The sequence below is a fragment of the Bombina bombina genome, chromosome 3 (genome assembly GCF_027579735.1).
Source record: "Bombina bombina isolate aBomBom1 chromosome 3, aBomBom1.pri, whole genome shotgun sequence".
Lineage (NCBI taxonomy): Eukaryota > Metazoa > Chordata > Amphibia > Anura > Bombinatoridae > Bombina > Bombina bombina.
In genome coordinates, this window is record NC_069501.1 from 966,526,958 (window position 1) to 966,544,392 (window position 17,435).

General features: G+C 39.2%; 1 protein-coding gene across 1 annotated transcript in view; it reads left to right on the plus strand.

Moving 5' to 3' along the window:
- ACVRL1 (activin A receptor like type 1) overlaps positions 1–17,435 on the plus strand; it is a 256,334-nt gene that overhangs the window by 59,265 nt on the left and 179,634 nt on the right. The window contains exons 2-3 of the mRNA XM_053708027.1: positions 9,697–9,806; positions 15,993–16,220. Of these exons, the coding sequence (XP_053564002.1) occupies positions 9,731–9,806; positions 15,993–16,220 (304 nt within the window). The 5' untranslated portion in view covers positions 9,697–9,730. The remainder of the gene's footprint in view (positions 1–9,696; positions 9,807–15,992; positions 16,221–17,435) is intronic.

Consider the following 17,435-nt stretch of genomic DNA (forward strand, 5'->3'; position numbering starts at 1 on the left):
AGGCTCTAGAAGAGGCTCTTCAAATGGAGACTCCATTAGAGGAAATTATGGACAGAATTAAGGCACTTCAGTTGGCTAATTCTTTTATTACAGATGCCGCTTTTCAACTGGCTAAATTAGCGGCAAAGAATTCAGGTTTTGCCATTTTAGCACGCAGGGCATTATGGCTTAAGTCCTGATCTGCTGATATGTCATCTAAATCTAAACTTTTGAACATTCCTTTCAAAGGTAAGACCCTATTCGGGCCTGAACTGAAAGAGATTATTTCAGACATCACTGGAGGGAAAGGTCATGCCCTCCCTCAGGATAGATCAAATAAGATGAGGACCAAACAAAATAATTTTCGTTCCTTCGGAACTTTAAGAGTGGTCCCACTTAAGCTTCCTCTGCTACAAAGCAAGAGGGGAATTTTGCCCAATCCAAGTCAGTCTGGAGACCTAACCAGGCTTGGAACAAGGGTAAACAGGCCAAGAAGCCTGCAGCTGCCTCTAAGATAGCATGAAGGGGTAGCCCCCGATCCGGGACCGGATCTAGTAGGGGGCAGACTCTCTCTCTTCGCTCAGGCTTGGGCGAGAGATGTTCAGGATCCCTGGGCTTTAGGAATTGTGTCCCAGGGATATCTTCTGGAATTCAAGGGCTCCCTTCCAAGGGGGAGATTTCACATTTCTCGATTGTCTGTAAACCAGACAAAGAGAGAGGCGTTCTTACGCTGTGTAGAAGACCTACATACCATGGGGGTGATCCGCCCAGTCCCAAAGGAGGAACAGGGGCTAGGGTTTTATTCAAACCTGTTTGTGGTTCCCAAGAAAGAGGGAACTTTCAGACCAATCTTGGATCTCAAAATTCTAAACAAGTTCCTCAAAGTTCCAACATTCAAGATGGAGACTATTCGGACTATTCTACCTCTGATCCAGGAGGGTCAATATATGACTACCGTGGACTTAAAGGATGCGTATCTACACATCCCTATTCACAGAGATCATCATCAATTCCTAAGATTCGCCTTTCTAAACAGGCATTACCAGTTTGTGGCCCTTCCCTTCGGGTTGGCCACGGCTCCCAGAATTTTCACAAAAGTGCTAGTGTCCCTTCTGGCGGTTCTACGACCACGGTGCATAGCAGTGGCGCCTTATCTAGACGACATCTTAATTCAGGCGTCGACTTTCCAGCTAGCCAAGTCTCACACAGACATCATGTTGGCTTTTCTGACATCTCACGGGTGGAAGGTGAACATAAAAAAGTTCTCTCTTCCCTAGGGACTCTGATAGACTCGGTAGAAATGAAAATATTTCTGACAGAGGTCAGAAAGTTAAAACTCTTAACCACTTGCCGAGCTCTTCATTCCATTCCTCGGCCATCAGTGGCTTAGTGTATGGAGGTAATCGGACTCATGGTAGTGGCAATGGACATAGTTCATTTTGCCTGTCTACACCTCAGACCACTGCAACTATGCATGCTCAAACAGTGGAATGGGGATTATGCAGATTTATCTCCTCAACTGCATCTGGACCAGGAGACCAGAGATTCTCTTCTCTGGTGGTTGTCTCAGGACCACCTGTCTCAGGAAATGTGCTTCCGCAGGCCAGAGTGGCTCATTGTAACGACAGATGCCAGCCTGCTAGGCTGGGGTGCAGTCTGGAACTCCCTGAAAGCACAGGGCTTATGGTCTCGGGAGGAAGTTCTCCTCCCGATAAACATTCTAGAACTGAGAGCGATATTCAATGCACTTCAGGCGTGGCCTCAGCTTGCTGCTGCCAAATTCATCAGGTTTCAGTCGGACAACATCACAACTGTAGCTTATATCAATCATCAACAAGGAGTTCTCTAGCAATGATGGAGGTAACCAAAATAATCCAGTGGGCAGAGGATCACTCTTGCCATCTCTCAGCAATCCACATCCCAGGAGTAGAGAACTGGGAGGCGGATTTTCTAAGTCGTCAGACTTTTCATCCGGGGGAGTGGGAACTCCATCCGGAGGTATTCACCCAGCTGATTCAGCTATGGGGCACACCAGAATTGGATCTGATGGCGTCTCGTCAGAATGCCAAACTTCCTCGTTACGGGTCCAGGTCCCGGGATCCCAAGGCGGTACTGATAGATGCTCTAGCAGTGCCTTGGTCCTTCAATCTGGCCTATGTATTTCCACCGTTTCCTCTCCTCCCACGTCTGGTTGCCAGAATCAAGCAGGAGAGAGCTTCGGTAATTCTGATAGCACCTGCGTGGCCACGCAGGACTTGGTATGCAGACCTAGTGGATATGTCCTCGGTTCCACCGTGGACTCTGCCAATGAGGCGGGACCTTCTAATCCAAGGTCTCTTCACGCATCCAAATCTAATTTCTCTGCGTCTGACTGCTTGGAGATTGAACGCATGATTTTATCAAACCGTGGTTTCTCTGAATCGATCATTGATACCCTAATTCAGGCTAGAAAGCCTGTCACCAGGAAGATTTATCATAAGATTTGGCGCAAATATCTTTATTGGTGTGAATCCAAAGGTTACTCGTGGAGTAAGATTAGGATTCCTAGAATATTGTCTTTTCTCCAAGTTGGTTTGGAGAAGGGATTATCTGCTAGTTCCCTAAAAGGACAAATATCTGCTTTGACTATTCTACTTCACAAACGTCTGGCAGATGTCCCAGACGTTCGAGCATTTAGTCAGGCTTTGGTCAGAATCAAGCCCGATTTAAACCTGTTGCTCCGCCATGGAGCCTAAACTTAGTTCTTAAAGTTCTTCAAGGGGTTCCGTTTGAACCTATGCATTCCATAGATATTAAGCTTCTATCTTGGAAAGTTTTGTTTTTAGTAGCTATCTCTTTGGCTCGAAGAGTTTCTGAGCTATCTGCTTTACAATGCGATTCCCCTTACCTTGTTTTCCATGCAGATACGGTGGTACGTACCAAACCTGGGTTTCTTCCTAAGGTTGTTTCTAATAAGAATATCAATCAAGAGATTGTGGTTCCTTCTTTGTGTCCTAATCCTTCATCTAAGAAGGAACGTCTGTTATACAATCTTGATGTGGTTCGTGCTTTAAAATTCTACTTACAAGCAACTAAAGATTTCCGTCAAACATCTTCTTTGTTGTTTATTCTGGTAAACGGAGAGGTCAAAGGGCTACGGCTACCTCTCTTTCCTTTTGGCTGAAAAGCATCATCCGTTTGGCCTATGAGACTGCTGGACAGCAGCCTCCTGAAAGGATTACTGCTCATTCTACTAGAGCTGTGGCTTCCACATGGGCTTTTAAAAATGAGGCTTCTGTTGAACGGATTTGTAAGGCGGCGACTTGGTCTTCGCTTCATACTTTTTCCAAATTTTACAAATTCAATACTTTTGCTTCTTCGAAGGCTATTTTTGGGAGAAAGGGTCTACAAGCAGTGGTGCCTTCCGTTTAAGGTCCTCTGTCTTGTCCCTCCCTTCATCCGTGTCCTAAAGCTTTGGTATTGGTATCCCACAAGTAAGGATGAATCCGTGGACTCGATACATCTTACAAGAGAAAACATAATTTATGCTTACCTGATAAATGTATTTCTCTTGTGATGTATCGAGTCCACGGCCCGCCCTGTTTTTTAAGACAGGCATATATTTTTTTATTTTAAATCTTTTAGTCTCCACTGCACCCTATGGTTTCTCCTTTTTCTTCTTAGCCTTCAGTTGAATGACTGGAGGGTGGAGCTAAGGGGGGAGCTATATAGACAGCTCTGCTGTGGGTGCTCTCTTTGCCACTTCCTTTAGGGGAGGAGAATATCCCACAAGTAAGGATGAATCCGTGGACTCTATACATCACAAGAGAAATAAATTTATCAGGTAAGCATAAATTACGTTTTTTTAGCACACACCGCATACACTACTACTAAAAAATGTTAAAGTCCCCGCTGGCGGGGAGGGCAGTTTGTTTTTTCACTGCAGGGTTGGGGTTGGGTGGCCGTGCCCACATGATCCACACCACGTTTATGTTGCCCGTGCTCAAAATTTACGGCATGATAGAAAGTGACAGGTCAGTGGAGAGCTGTCAGACTGAGCTGAGGAGAGAGACTTTGAGACGAGGTCACGAGAGGGAAGATAGTTAGAACTACTAGCTAGCCACCAAGCAAGGTCTAGGAGTAAGGAGTCGGACTAGATCTGTGATCGATCTAAAGATCATCTGCCTCTGCCATCATCAATTCTGACCATCAGAGAGATAATTCAATAGATCAACTTCTGCAAGAGATGTGCACGGTAAGAGTCTGACCTGTGTGTCTGTCAATCAATTGAACAGAAAATGATGCTGCTGCTGTGCAACAGCATGCTAATTATGTTGTACAGTTATCATTATCAATCAAGTAACTATTTCCACATTTTTCTCAGTTCTTCCATTTTTGGGCAACTCGGCTAAAATCTACAACTACTATTCTACTAATCAATCCAGATCTTCCAAACGCCTGTTCAGAAGCTACACTTTTACCCTGCCTTTACCAAAAATCAGTTATTATTTTAAGGGAATTTGTCTTGACAACATAGAGGGTAATTTGGAAACATTGAGTTAGCAAAAGGGCATGTGATTTAAAAATATACACATTCCCGATTTAGATCATGGGGACATTGTGAAAACACTGGGGATTGGTATTTAGACGTTATGGGGAAAACTCACTTTTTTAAAGCATGTTTGTGTTTGGCAAATGTAAAATTGTATGATAAATTTGAATACTTTTTTTTTTTTTTTTTAATTATTTTTTATTGAGGTTTTTCAAAAATTACAATCAGAGAAGAGAAAAAATGTTTGTCACAAATATAACAAGTAAATATACATCGATTTTTTAAGTGGTTCCATTAACATTCTTAGATAGATACTTATATTATTCATGACAATAACATGGATGGGGGAGACAAGGTAACCCAGAAACCCAGGTCAATTACTAAGAGCCGAGTTGAGTGTCCAGATAAACCCTCTGTGCGAATTTTAAATATCTGGCACATATGGAATGTATGAAAGAACAGCAGGATCTAGAACCCACAAGAGATTAGACAAACAAGAACAAAACCTCATTTTACTTTTTAGGCTTAAATGAGACGTGGCTACTGTATTGGCCGCTTTTGGACCCATGTTAAAGGATTATATCAAATATGGTTACTCAGAGCCAACGTACAAGGTGTAAGATAGAGAAAAGGAGGAGGGGATGCAGCGGGCAAGAGCCGCTCGTATAATAAAGAGGGGGGAGGGAGGCAAGGAAGGGGAGGCGTGTCCTACTAGGTTCAGGTTAGGGAACGTCCATTAGATAAAATGCCCACTGTGGGGTAGTGTAAGTTGTCTAAGGGTATATGAAAAAATTTGCAAGGAGGGGATCTTTTGATGGGAGGGGTACGTAAGATTGCAAGGAGCAGAGGCTACTGGAAGTTTCTACCGATAATTAAATCAGGATAAGTAGGTACCCATTCAGGGCGTACTGGTATATATATTAAACTATGTTAGTTCTTAATTAAGCGTTAAGGTTAGGAGGCTATGAGGAAGCATATGTATCCAGACAATTCTCTGGGGAATAGAGACCACATTATGAATCATAGGCGTAGCGACTTGTAAGGGGTAATATTGCTGATAACATATTTCAAAATTATAGGCCACTGTATTAGTAACACATCAGACTTTCAAACATCTCCTAAATCCAAATCAAATGCCAACTTTAACTTAGAAAGGCTCAGGTGTATAAGATATAATAAGGTACCAAGGGAGCCTGTATCAGGCGTATGTATTTTCCTAGGTTGAATGTGTAAGACATTCTAACTATGAATATGAGCTATGAGACACCAAACCATATTTACTCTTGAAAAAATTTAAGGGGCAAGTATTAGCCGGAAGCTGAAAATAACTCCCTAGTTTATTTCTAATTAAGTGTCATTAGAGTAAAGATAGTACATAGGAATTAAACTGAGCTAACTATGGGTTGCTTCTCTTTATAAACGTGTGTGCAAGATAGCCAGCTAGTACTGTATCTAACCTAGGCTAAAATATTCTCCATATAAAGGTCTTATATAGATGAATGCCTATCTCTGTTAGGAGCTTATCTGCCAGCCCGCTATCCAGCAATAACATTACAAAACCATAGACAACAAATAGATAACACATGCAATTGTATGAACAGGTGTAGACTTTAGCGTCCAAAAAGTTTTAGATGGAAGAAAGCTAATTACCCAAAAAGAAAATAAAAAAAAAACAGAAAACATATTTCACATGTAAACCAACAATAATATTAGTTTGAGAGTGATCTGTTGTCGTTGTGGAGTGAACTTAAACACACTGCTCTCATAATAGTCGGCACAAATGGACACATGGAGTAATCATATCAGTACTAGATCATAAGCAAAGATCTTCCACATTAGAGAAATAAAATAAAGTAAAACATATCATCTTTGTTCTTGCTTCACATCGCACTTCACGTGGTCATAATAGAACAGTAATCAGTGTGAGTTAGGAGTCATGTTTCTAGTCAGAGATAGATTACCCCACACCAGCCCTGATGGTAGCATGGCTGTCTTGAGGAGATCTTGAGCGGATTGAGTGTGGAAACTGTAGCTTGTAAGCGTGGGGGCTCCCAGATAACTGCTTGTATAATGTGAGCGTCAGCCCTTGCCAGTGTCTACCCCTAGCACCAGCTGTCTTGTTACTTCCCATATCGTAGTACATACTGTGCTGCTGAAGACCATTCAAGATCCCCGCTGGTGGCGAGAGGCAAAGAAGAGGAGACCAGAGTATAGTGTTATCAGAGCATCGCTGGTCCGTTAGGGAGGACGATTTGGTCATTTTAGTTTGCTGTCCTGTGGCGCAAGTCAGGTCACCCGGTGTGGCTGTACGGCTGTTGTCCGCCTCAGGTAAGTATAGTACAGGCTGCTCCATAGTGTCGATCACTTCCCACTGTATCTGCTTGCTAAATTTACTTTGTGCGTTAAGCGGCAGCACTGCAGAGCTCAGGGCTATGATGATATGAGGCAACCGGTCTGCTCCCACCTCCAACGATGATTGACTCCGGGTCTGGCGGTCTATATACTGACCTACAAAGGTCTTTCAGATCCCCAAATTGATTGTCCATTTTGCGCTCAAGGGCCTCAAGCTGAGACTTTAGAAGCGTGTGGAGTGCCAGCATAGATGTGGAGTGGGTTAGTGTCGCCATCCTGGAGAGACTCTCAAACCTCCGCTGTTAATATTGGGAGACAGGTTCTTCTGTAAGTGCTACACTAGGCCTCAACTCACCCAGCGTGGTGTGATCTGGGATGTAGTTAACAAGCAAGTAGACCAATTAGTCCTTCATATATAGTAAAAAAACCTGAGAGTATAATTGAAGTATTTGATGATCAGTCGCAAAAGAATAATAGCTAGTAAGAATAATTGAAGCAGGAGCTTCTGAAAATGCGACTGATCACCATCTTAGCTTGGACACGCCCCCTCATAAATTTGAATACTTTATGATAGTGAAGATAGTGAGGCCAATAACAGAAGAATAAATGTTGGCTCAATAGTTTATATTCATGTAATAAAAGTTAACTTTTGTTAAAATCATACTTTTTTTCCTATGAAAAAAGAATATTAACCCCCGTCCCGTTTTTTACATCTCAATGTCCCGTTTTTGTCTCAAGAAAATATGGTCAGCCTAGGTGGGGCTCTAAAGTGATCCTTTAGTAGCATAGAGGAGAGATTTGACTGCTGTCTTAAAAGATCAAAGCGATATAAATCTTACCATTTACAAAGCAAAAGCGTAATAAATTCAGTGCTTGAAGGTAAATGATAAAAATAGATGGGTACATAATTCATTATCGTTATCTATAATACTTTCAATTTAGATTTTGTTAAAACACATATATTAAAAATTGACATGAAACCCAAAATTTTTCTTTAATGATTCAGATAGAGCATTTAAATTTAAACAACTTTTTAATTTGCTTCTATTATAATATTTTCTTCATTCTCTTAGTATCGTCTGTCAAAAAGCAGGGTCGTAAGCTCAGGAACGTTCACATCTGGAGCATTAATTGGCAGCAGTTTGCAAGCATGTTATTCATTTGTAAGAGCACTAGATAGCAGCACACATTCTGTCATCTAGTGCTCCAGACACCTATATACATATACAGTATATATATATATATATATATAAATAGAAATATGTATTTAAAATGAAAATAACATTGCCCTGTATGTGAAGAACATTGAAATGTGAAATATTAATAATTACTGTCCGATTAGTGAGCGAGTGATAAATGTTTTTTCTTCTTCTGTGCTCTCCATTAAAGTCTATGATGAGAAAAAGTTAGCGTGGTTGCGATATCCAAGGTCCTGGAGTTAGCACTTGTCAGATTTCGCTTGCTCGTACAAGTTTTATTTGTGCAAACCCGCAAAAAGATTACTTCTAGCGATGTTCACGCTCGAGCAGGAGCACTAAATAGCGAGCCACTTGTAGTCTAGCCCTATGACAGTACATACATCCTGCATATCAAGTATCTGAATAGATTCATATTTTGGCTCATGAAAAGATATTTAAATGTTGCTTATTCTTTGCTTGTATGGTCTACTGTTTATTTCCATGTAAGGAAAGGAAAACTATTTTATGGAAATAGTACTCTGAGCCTGTTTTCTTGTTACTTACATTTGAAAACATTTGGAAAATGTATTGTCACTTTTTTGCCAAAAATATATATTATTCCATAACTATCACTAACTGTATAGTCACAAGTCTTCACAACACGCAATAACATAATATGTACTGTTTTATATAACTGAAATATGCATGTAATTTATAAGCAGGAGGCAAACAAGGAAAGGAATGGAGGTGCCTGTAAGTCTAGGGAGAAACAAGAGTTATGCTGTTTTGGCTCCTGTAGTGAACAATGGAGAACACAAGTGCATACAATAGTGCAGACTAGAATTGGAGTTTAAATCTTGGCTCTCAGTGGGATCTGCACATAGGGAGTACATTCTTATATGAGTAATTAGCTAACAGGAGATTATATGGCCTAGACTCTCACAAAAGAATGAAGACAACACATGTTCAAAAGGACCAGTTCAAGAAATAACCCAAGACAAACAGGATTACTTTAGAGACCACCCTGGAGTCATTTGATGATCATCAAACTACTTCAGAAGTCATTTGCACATCATCAGACATTATCAGGCTTGTAAAGTCATAAGGTATGGTAAAACATTTTGGTTGATGACTTCAAAATGATTAGCAGATTACCTTACTGATTATTTCACATACATGAACAACCAGTGAATGACTCTAGAGTCATCTCATTTAAATATTTCGGCCTGTGGACATACTTCAGGATGACTTCTGATGACTAGTCTGGAGTCACCGATTATTTCAGAATAACTCCAGGAAGATCATCCTTTTTGACTAGGGAAAGGACCAAAATTAGGGATCAAAACCTTGCCAACACGGAGAGAAATCTCATAAAATCTTTGGGGGCCTTTTTGAGCATGATATTGCAATGTAGCTGTCTCTCCTAACTTCACATACAGAACCCTTCATAGCATTATAAACAGCTCTAGCTCTCATTGCTGATGAGACACCTGGCTTAGACCATCAGCTTTAGATCATCAGGCCCTTAGTGAGAAGTTATAGGAATATTTTGTATGTTATAATTATTATGGTAATAGGTTAAAATATAGAATTGACCATTGGCATCATCAAGACATTAAATGTAATTCATTATTTTGCTTTTTTTCTTTATTACAGGAAAATTTATACCCCTATTAGAAAATACAGCATCATGATATTTTGTACAAATAAAATGTTACAAAATCATTTTTGGCTCCTTTCTGTGGCTGTAGTCATCTATGCAAATGGTAAGTTAAAAACACTGAGTTGCATTTTTGTATATTGGGAAATGTTTAAAAGAAATGTTGTATAATCATATTACACAGGGCTTGAGAAATGTGTTCAAAATCTAGGAGCCAACCCATAAATTTAGGAGCCAGCAGCTTTTGGACATTCTTAAGAGATATAATGTATATAGTATGTACTGTTAACACTGACCTCTCACCTATGTCCCTGTACAGTATCCAGGGATTAGTAAGTGTAAAAATCATGCTTTATATTAACTATGACTAAGATACATAATATACATAATATAATACTATACATAATATAATATGTAATAATTTGCCAATCATCTCACATTTATTGGGATTGTCACGTGTTGTCCTCCGACTGCTTCCCCAGTGACTCTCAGCGATTGCGCTGGCTCCACTCATGAGTTGACCTGAACCTATTCAAACCCACACATGGGATGCTCCATTCCACCCACAGCACAATGATAGCCCTGTCATTCCTTTCATGATCCCTCCCACTAAATGCTATAAGACCAGTGCTCGCAGGTGAAGTCTTCCTCATTCCCTACCCCAGAAAGCCTTCCAAGAAATACCAGGTAGCTATTAGTCAAATATTAAACTGCATCAGCAACAAAAGTGGATAATTAAATGGACATTAAACTCCATAAAAAAATTTGCATTGTAATGCCATTATTTATTTTATCAACTTTTATCTAATTTACCACTGAAATTTTTATTTTTAACTGCTCCACGAGGCTAGAACGCATCCTGTAGGATTCAGAAAATTACCTTGCAATATGCTACACATAGATTGTGTAATCAGTTCAGGGGTTCATTTATATCTCTCACTTACTGGCTATATTAAGGAGATAAGATAAGCATACAGAAAAGGTTTAAATGTTTTAAAACAAGAATTCCTGTTGTATGCAAATCTTTTGCAATGCAGTGATTAGTTGCTGAGATATTCACACACACATATATAAAATTTAATGTTACTTTAAAAGGATGTTTACATAAATAAATAATCTATATAAAAATTAAACATAATTGACTAATTCATTCCTATCCATAACTAGTGTGTGAATAATGTTAAAGGGCAAAAGAAAATCTGTCTTCATACCATTCCAGTGAAATATAACTTAAAGAGACATGAAACCCAACATTTTTCTTTCATGATTCAGATAGATCATAGAATTGTAAACAACTTTCCATTTTACTTATTTTATCTCGTTTGCTTTGTTCTAATAATATCCTTTGTTGAAAAGCATACATTGTTAGAAAAGCTGAGAGCTATCTGCTGATTGGTGGCTTCACATAAATGCCTCTTGTGATTGGCTTACCAATGTGTTCAGCTAGCTACTAGTAGTGAATTGCTGCTTCTACAAGAAAGAATACCATGAGAATGAAGCAAAATTGATAGAAATACATTGGAAAGTTATTTATAAATGTATGCTATATCTGAATCATGAAAGAAAATGTTTGAGTTTCATGTCCCTTTTAAAGGGTAATTTAAGTGATGCAATAACATAGACCTAGATTTGGAGTTTGGCGTTAGCCGTGAAAACCAGCGTTAGAGGCTCCTAACGCTGGTTTTAGGCTACCGCCGGTATTTGGAGTCACTCAAAATAGGGTCTAACGCTCACTTTTCAGCCGCGACTTTTCCATACCGCAGATCCCCTTACGTCAATTGCGTATCCTATCTTTTCAATGGGATTTTTCTAACTCCGGTATTTAGAGTCGTTTCTGAAGTGAGCGATAGACATCTAACGACAAAACTCCAGCCGCAGGAAAAAAGTCAGTAGTTAAGAGCTTTCTGGGCTAACGCCGGTTTCTAAAGCCCTTAACTACTGTACTCTAAAGTACACTAACACCCATAAACTACCTATGTACCCCTAAACCGAGGTCCCCCCACATCGCCGACACTCGAATACATTTTTTTAACCCCTAATCTGCCGACCGCCACCTACGTTATCCTTATATACCCCTAATCTGCTCCCCCTAACACCGCCGACCCCTGTATTATATTTATTAACCCCTAATCTGCCCCCCTCAACGTCGCCTCCATCTGCCTACACTTATTAACCCCTAATCTGCCGACCGCAAAGCGCCGCCACCTACGTTATCCTTATGTACCCCTAATCTGCTGCCCCAAACACCGCCGACCCCTATATTATATTTATTAACCCCTAATCTGCCCCCCTCAACGTCGCCTCCACCTGCCTACACTTATTAACCCCTAATCTGCCGAGCGGACCTGAGCGCTACTATAATAAAGTTATTAACCCCTAATCCGCATCACTAACCCTATAATAAATAGTATTAACCCCTAATCTGCCCTCCCTAACATCGCCGACACCTAACTTCAATTATTAACCCCTAATCTGCCGACCGGAGCTCACCGCTACTCTAATAAATGTATTAACCCCTAAAGCTAAGTCTAACCCTAACACTAACACCCCCCTAAGTTAAATATAATTTACATCTAACGAAATTAATTAACTCTTATTAAATAAATTATTCCTATTTAAAGATAAATACTTACCTGTAAAATAAATCCTAATATAGCTACAATATAAATTATAATTATATTATAGCTATTTTAGGATTAATATTTATTTTACAGGTAACTTTGTATTTATTTTAACCAGGTACAATAGCTATTAAATAGTTAAGAACTATTTAATAGCTAAAATAGTTAAAATAATTACAAAATTACCTGTAAAATAAATACTAACCTAAGTTACAATTAAACCTAACACTACACTATCAATAAATTAATTAAATAAACTACCTACAATTACCTACAATTAACCTAACACTACACTATCAATAAATTAATTAAATACAATTCCTACAAATAAATACAATTAAATAAACTAGCTAAAGTACAAAAAATAAAAAAGAACTAAGTTACAAAAAATAAAAAAATATTTACAAACATAAGAAAAATATTACAACAATTTTAAACTAACTTCACCTACTCTAAGCCCCCTAATAAAACAACAAAGCCCCCCAAAATAAAAAATGCCCTACCCTATTCTAAATTACTAAAGTTAAAAGCTCTTTTACCTTACCAGCCCTGAACAGGGCCCTTTGCGGGGCATGCCCCAAGAAGTTCAGCTCTTTTGCCTGTAAAAAAAAACATACAATACCCCCCCAACATTACAACCCACCACCCACATACCCCTAATCTAACCCAAACCCCCCTTAAATAAACCTAACACTAAGCCCCTGAAGATCATCCTACCTTGTCTTCACCTCACCAGGTATCACCGATCCGTCCTGGCTCCAAAATCTTCATCCAACCCAAGCGGGGGTTGGCGATCCATCATCCGGTGGCTGAAGAGGTCCAGAAGAGGCTCCAAAGTCTTCATCCTATCCGGGAAGAAGAGGCGATCCGGACCGGCAACCATCTTGATCCAAGCGGCATCTTCTATCTTCATCCGATGACGACCGGCTCCATCCTGAAGACCTCCACCGCGGACCCATCTTCTTCCGGCGACGTCCAACTGAAGAATGACGGTTCCTTTAAGGGACGTCATCCAAGATGGCGTCCCTCGAATTCCGATTGGCTGATAGGATTCTATCAGCCAATCGGAATTAAGGTAGGAATATTCTGATTGGCTGATGGAATCAGCCAATCAGAATCAAGTTCAATCCGATTGGCTGATCCAATCCTATCAGCCAATCGGAATTCGAGGGACGCCATCTTGGATGACGTCCCTTAAAGGAATCAGATTGAGCTCGCATTCTATTGGCTGTTCCGATCAGCCAATAGAATGCAAGCTCAATCTGATTGGCTGATTGGATCAGCCAATCGGATTGAACTTGATTCTGATTGGCTGATTCCATCAGCCAATCAGAATATTCCTACCTTAATTCCGATTGGCTGATAGAATCCTATCAGCCAATTGGAATTCGAGGGACGCCATCTTGGATGACGTCCCTTAAAGGAACCGTCATTCTTCAGTTGGACGTCGCCGGAAGAAGATGGGTCCGCGGTGGAGGTCTTCAGGATGGAGCCGGTCGTCATCGGATGAAGATAGAAGATGCCGCTTGGATCAAGATGGTTGCCGGTCCGGATCGCCTCTTCTTCCCGGATAGGATGAAGACTTTGGAGCCTCTTCTGGACCTCTTCAGCCACCGGATGATGGATCGCCAACCCCTGCTTGGGTTGGATGAAGATTTTGGAGCCAGGACGGATCGGTGATACCTGGTGAGGTGAAGACAAGGTAGGATGATCTTCAGGGGCTTAGTGTTAGGTTTATTTAAGGGGGGTTTGGGTTAGATTAGGGGTATGTGGGTGGTGGGTTGTAATGTTGGGGGGGGGGTATTGTATGTTTTTTTTTACAGGCAAAAGAGCTTAACTTCTTGGGGCATGCCCCGCAAAGGGCCCTGTTCAGGGCTGGTAAGGTAAAAGAGCTTTTAACTTTAGTAATTTAGAATAGGGTAGGGCATTTTTTATTTTGGGGGGCTTTGTTGTTTTATTAGGGGGCTTAGAGTAGGTGTAATTAGTTTAAAATTGTTGTAATATTTTTCTTATGTTTGTAAATATTTTTTTAATTTTTGTAACTTAGTTCTTTTTTATTTTTTGTACTTTAGCTAGTTTATTTAATTGTATTTATTTGTAGGAATTGTATTTAATTAATTTATTGATAGTGTAGTGTTAGGTTAATTGTAGGTAGTTTATTTAATTAATTTATTTATAGTGTAGTGTTAGGTTTAATTGTAACTTAGGTTAGTATTTATTTTACAGGTAATTTTGTAATTATTTTAACTATTTTAGCTATTAAATAGTTCTTAACTATTTAATAGATATTGTACCTGGTTAAAATAAATACAAAGTTACCTGTAAAATAAATATTAATCCTAAAATAGCTATAATATAATTATAATTTATATTGTAGCTATATTAGGATTTATTTTACAGGTAAGTATTTATCTTTAAATAGGAATAATTCATTTAATAAGAGTTAATTAATTTCGTTAGATTAAAATTATATTTAACTTAGGGGGGTGTTAGTGTTAGGGTTAGACTTAGCTTTAGGGGTTAATCCATTTATTAGAATAGCGGTGAGCTCCGGTCGGCAGATTAGGGGTTAATAATTGAAGTTAGGTGTCGGCGATGTTAGGGAGGGCAGATTAGGGGTTAATACTATTTATTATAGGGTTATTGAGGCGGATTAGGGGTTAATAAGTTTAGGCAGGTGGAGGCGACGTTGAGGGGGGCAGATTAGGGGTTAATAAATATAATATAGGGGTCGGCGGTGTTAGGGGCAGCAGATTAGGGGTACATAGGGATAATGTAAGTAGCGGCGGTTTACGGAGCGGCAGATTAGGGGTTAAAAATAAAATGCAGGTGTCAGCGATAGCGGGGGCGGCAGATTAGGGGTTAATAAGTGTAAGGTTAGGGGTGTTTAGACTCAGGGTACATGTTAGAGTGTTAGGTGCAGACGTAGGAAGTGTTTCCCCATAGCAAACAATGGGGCTGCGTTAAGAGCTGAACGCGGCTTTTTTGCAGGTGTTAGGTTTTTTTTCAGCTCATACAGCCCCATTGTTTCCTATGGGGGAATCGTGCACGAGCACGTTTTTGAGGCTGGCCGCGTCCGTAAGCAACTCTGGTATTGAGAGTTGAAGCTGCGTTAAAAATGCTCTACGCTCCTTTTTTGGAGCCTAACGCAGCCTTTATGTGGACTCTCAATACCAGAGTTATTTTTATGGTGCGGCCAAAAAAAAGCCGGCGTTAGTTTTTCGGGTCGTTACCTACAAAACTCCAAATCTAGCCGATAATGTAGTATCTGACAAATCTTGGGAAGCTGGAATATTTTATATGCAAGTATACATTACATTACAATCATACATGAGGTAAGAACATCAAGTGACTGCGCAGGTGTTCTGTGATTTGTGGTTTCCTCATGTGCTGACACCTGTGTGCATTAACAGTCTTCCTATGAAGCATAAAAGGAAATAAAGTTTTATGGAGGAAATGTTACATGTACAAAAGCTTAATTTACTATTGACACTGACCTCTCACCTTTGTCCCTGCACATAATTATCCAGACAGGATATAAAAGTAATCTAACAACCCACAACTTAGGTTAAAGAGGAGGAGGATACATTAAATATATCAGGATTTTTCATATTGCCTTTAACACATAAAAATGTTAAATATTTACTCATCGTGCTTGTATTTTTCTGCAGATGACATTTATTGGAACTGTATATGCCTCAACCACTACTGTGAGCAGGATATTTGCACTGGAAAAAAATGCTTTGTAACTGAGACTCTAGAATCTGGAAAAAGTACCATATTTCGTGGCTGCTACAATACTAGTATACAGGAACGGTGCACTTCCGACATGGAAAACCTGCGCGTTAAGTGCTGCAACAATCATCTATGTAATGAGGATATTAGCCTTTTTCCACCTGGTATAGTTTACTTGTTTTATCTAACATTTTTTAACAGTATTTAGCATAATGTAACTAAACTAAATGGCCAGCTAATAACTGAGATTACAGCTGACATTATAAACAGTGCAGAGATAAATATTACCATACCTCTTTCTTCACACTGTTATTCTGTTCTGTTTAAAAAAAAAAAAAGTATTTTTGTTAAAGGGACATTATACTTACATTATACAATTTTTCTCTAAGAAGAGAAAGTAGTTTAAAATGTATTTCAGTAGTGTGTTTGTTTAAATGGATATGCCTGTGTGAAATAAACCATTTTTTTCTTTTGGAGTTTTCCCTATCAGCCACTGAGCAAGAGATACCTAGGTATCAGCTGAAAACAAAAATGCCTTAGGATCATACTTTCTCCCTTTTTTCTGAAACTGTCATTTTTGTTTTGCATAAAACAAAAGCATAGTGCAGTGTAATTTGTAAAAGATACACAGAAATATACAAATTTGTTAAAGTAATACAGAAACATTCAAAGCTTAATCAGAATGTGTAAAAATCATAACAGAAATCATTTTCATAACATAGAAATCACTGCTGTATACAGCAGGTGAATAAGCTTACGGGTTTCTGCTAGGTTTCTGTACTCTATAGCTTAATGAACATGATATTACAAAAGATTTAAAACTCCTACTCATACAGTTTCAAACTAAAAACATAAAATATCTCTTAAAACCCCAGTCTAGTGCAGTACAGATATACAAAAGCATTTCAATTAAAAGTGACATTAACCCCTTAATAACTGAGTTTTTTTTTTATTAAATATTTTTTTATTGAGGTTTTTTTAGAAACAATAACAAAGCAGATGAAATTTGCCATGACTCAAGCAATACAAAAATAAGTACATTTTCATAACAAAGAAATTACGTGTTCTTAACTACATACAAGTAATAGTTAGGCAATTATAAATAAAACCTCTCTTTTTTTCAATTATTTAAACCTCCCAGAATATTTATAGGCCACTCTTGGGCCTATGTGTCGCTGTAGAATTTTTAATGGAGGCGAGTTAGCTTGGTCTATAGCCACTTTTGGGCTTGGTAATATGAGAAACAAAAATTTAGGAAACAGAAATTGTGACAGTAGTATCTATGAGGCGAAACTTAAAGCGATATAATGGATATTTATGTCAGTACAGGAATCGCTCTTGTTAATTCCTCATATTTCTCAGAGGGTCACTTGTGGGCC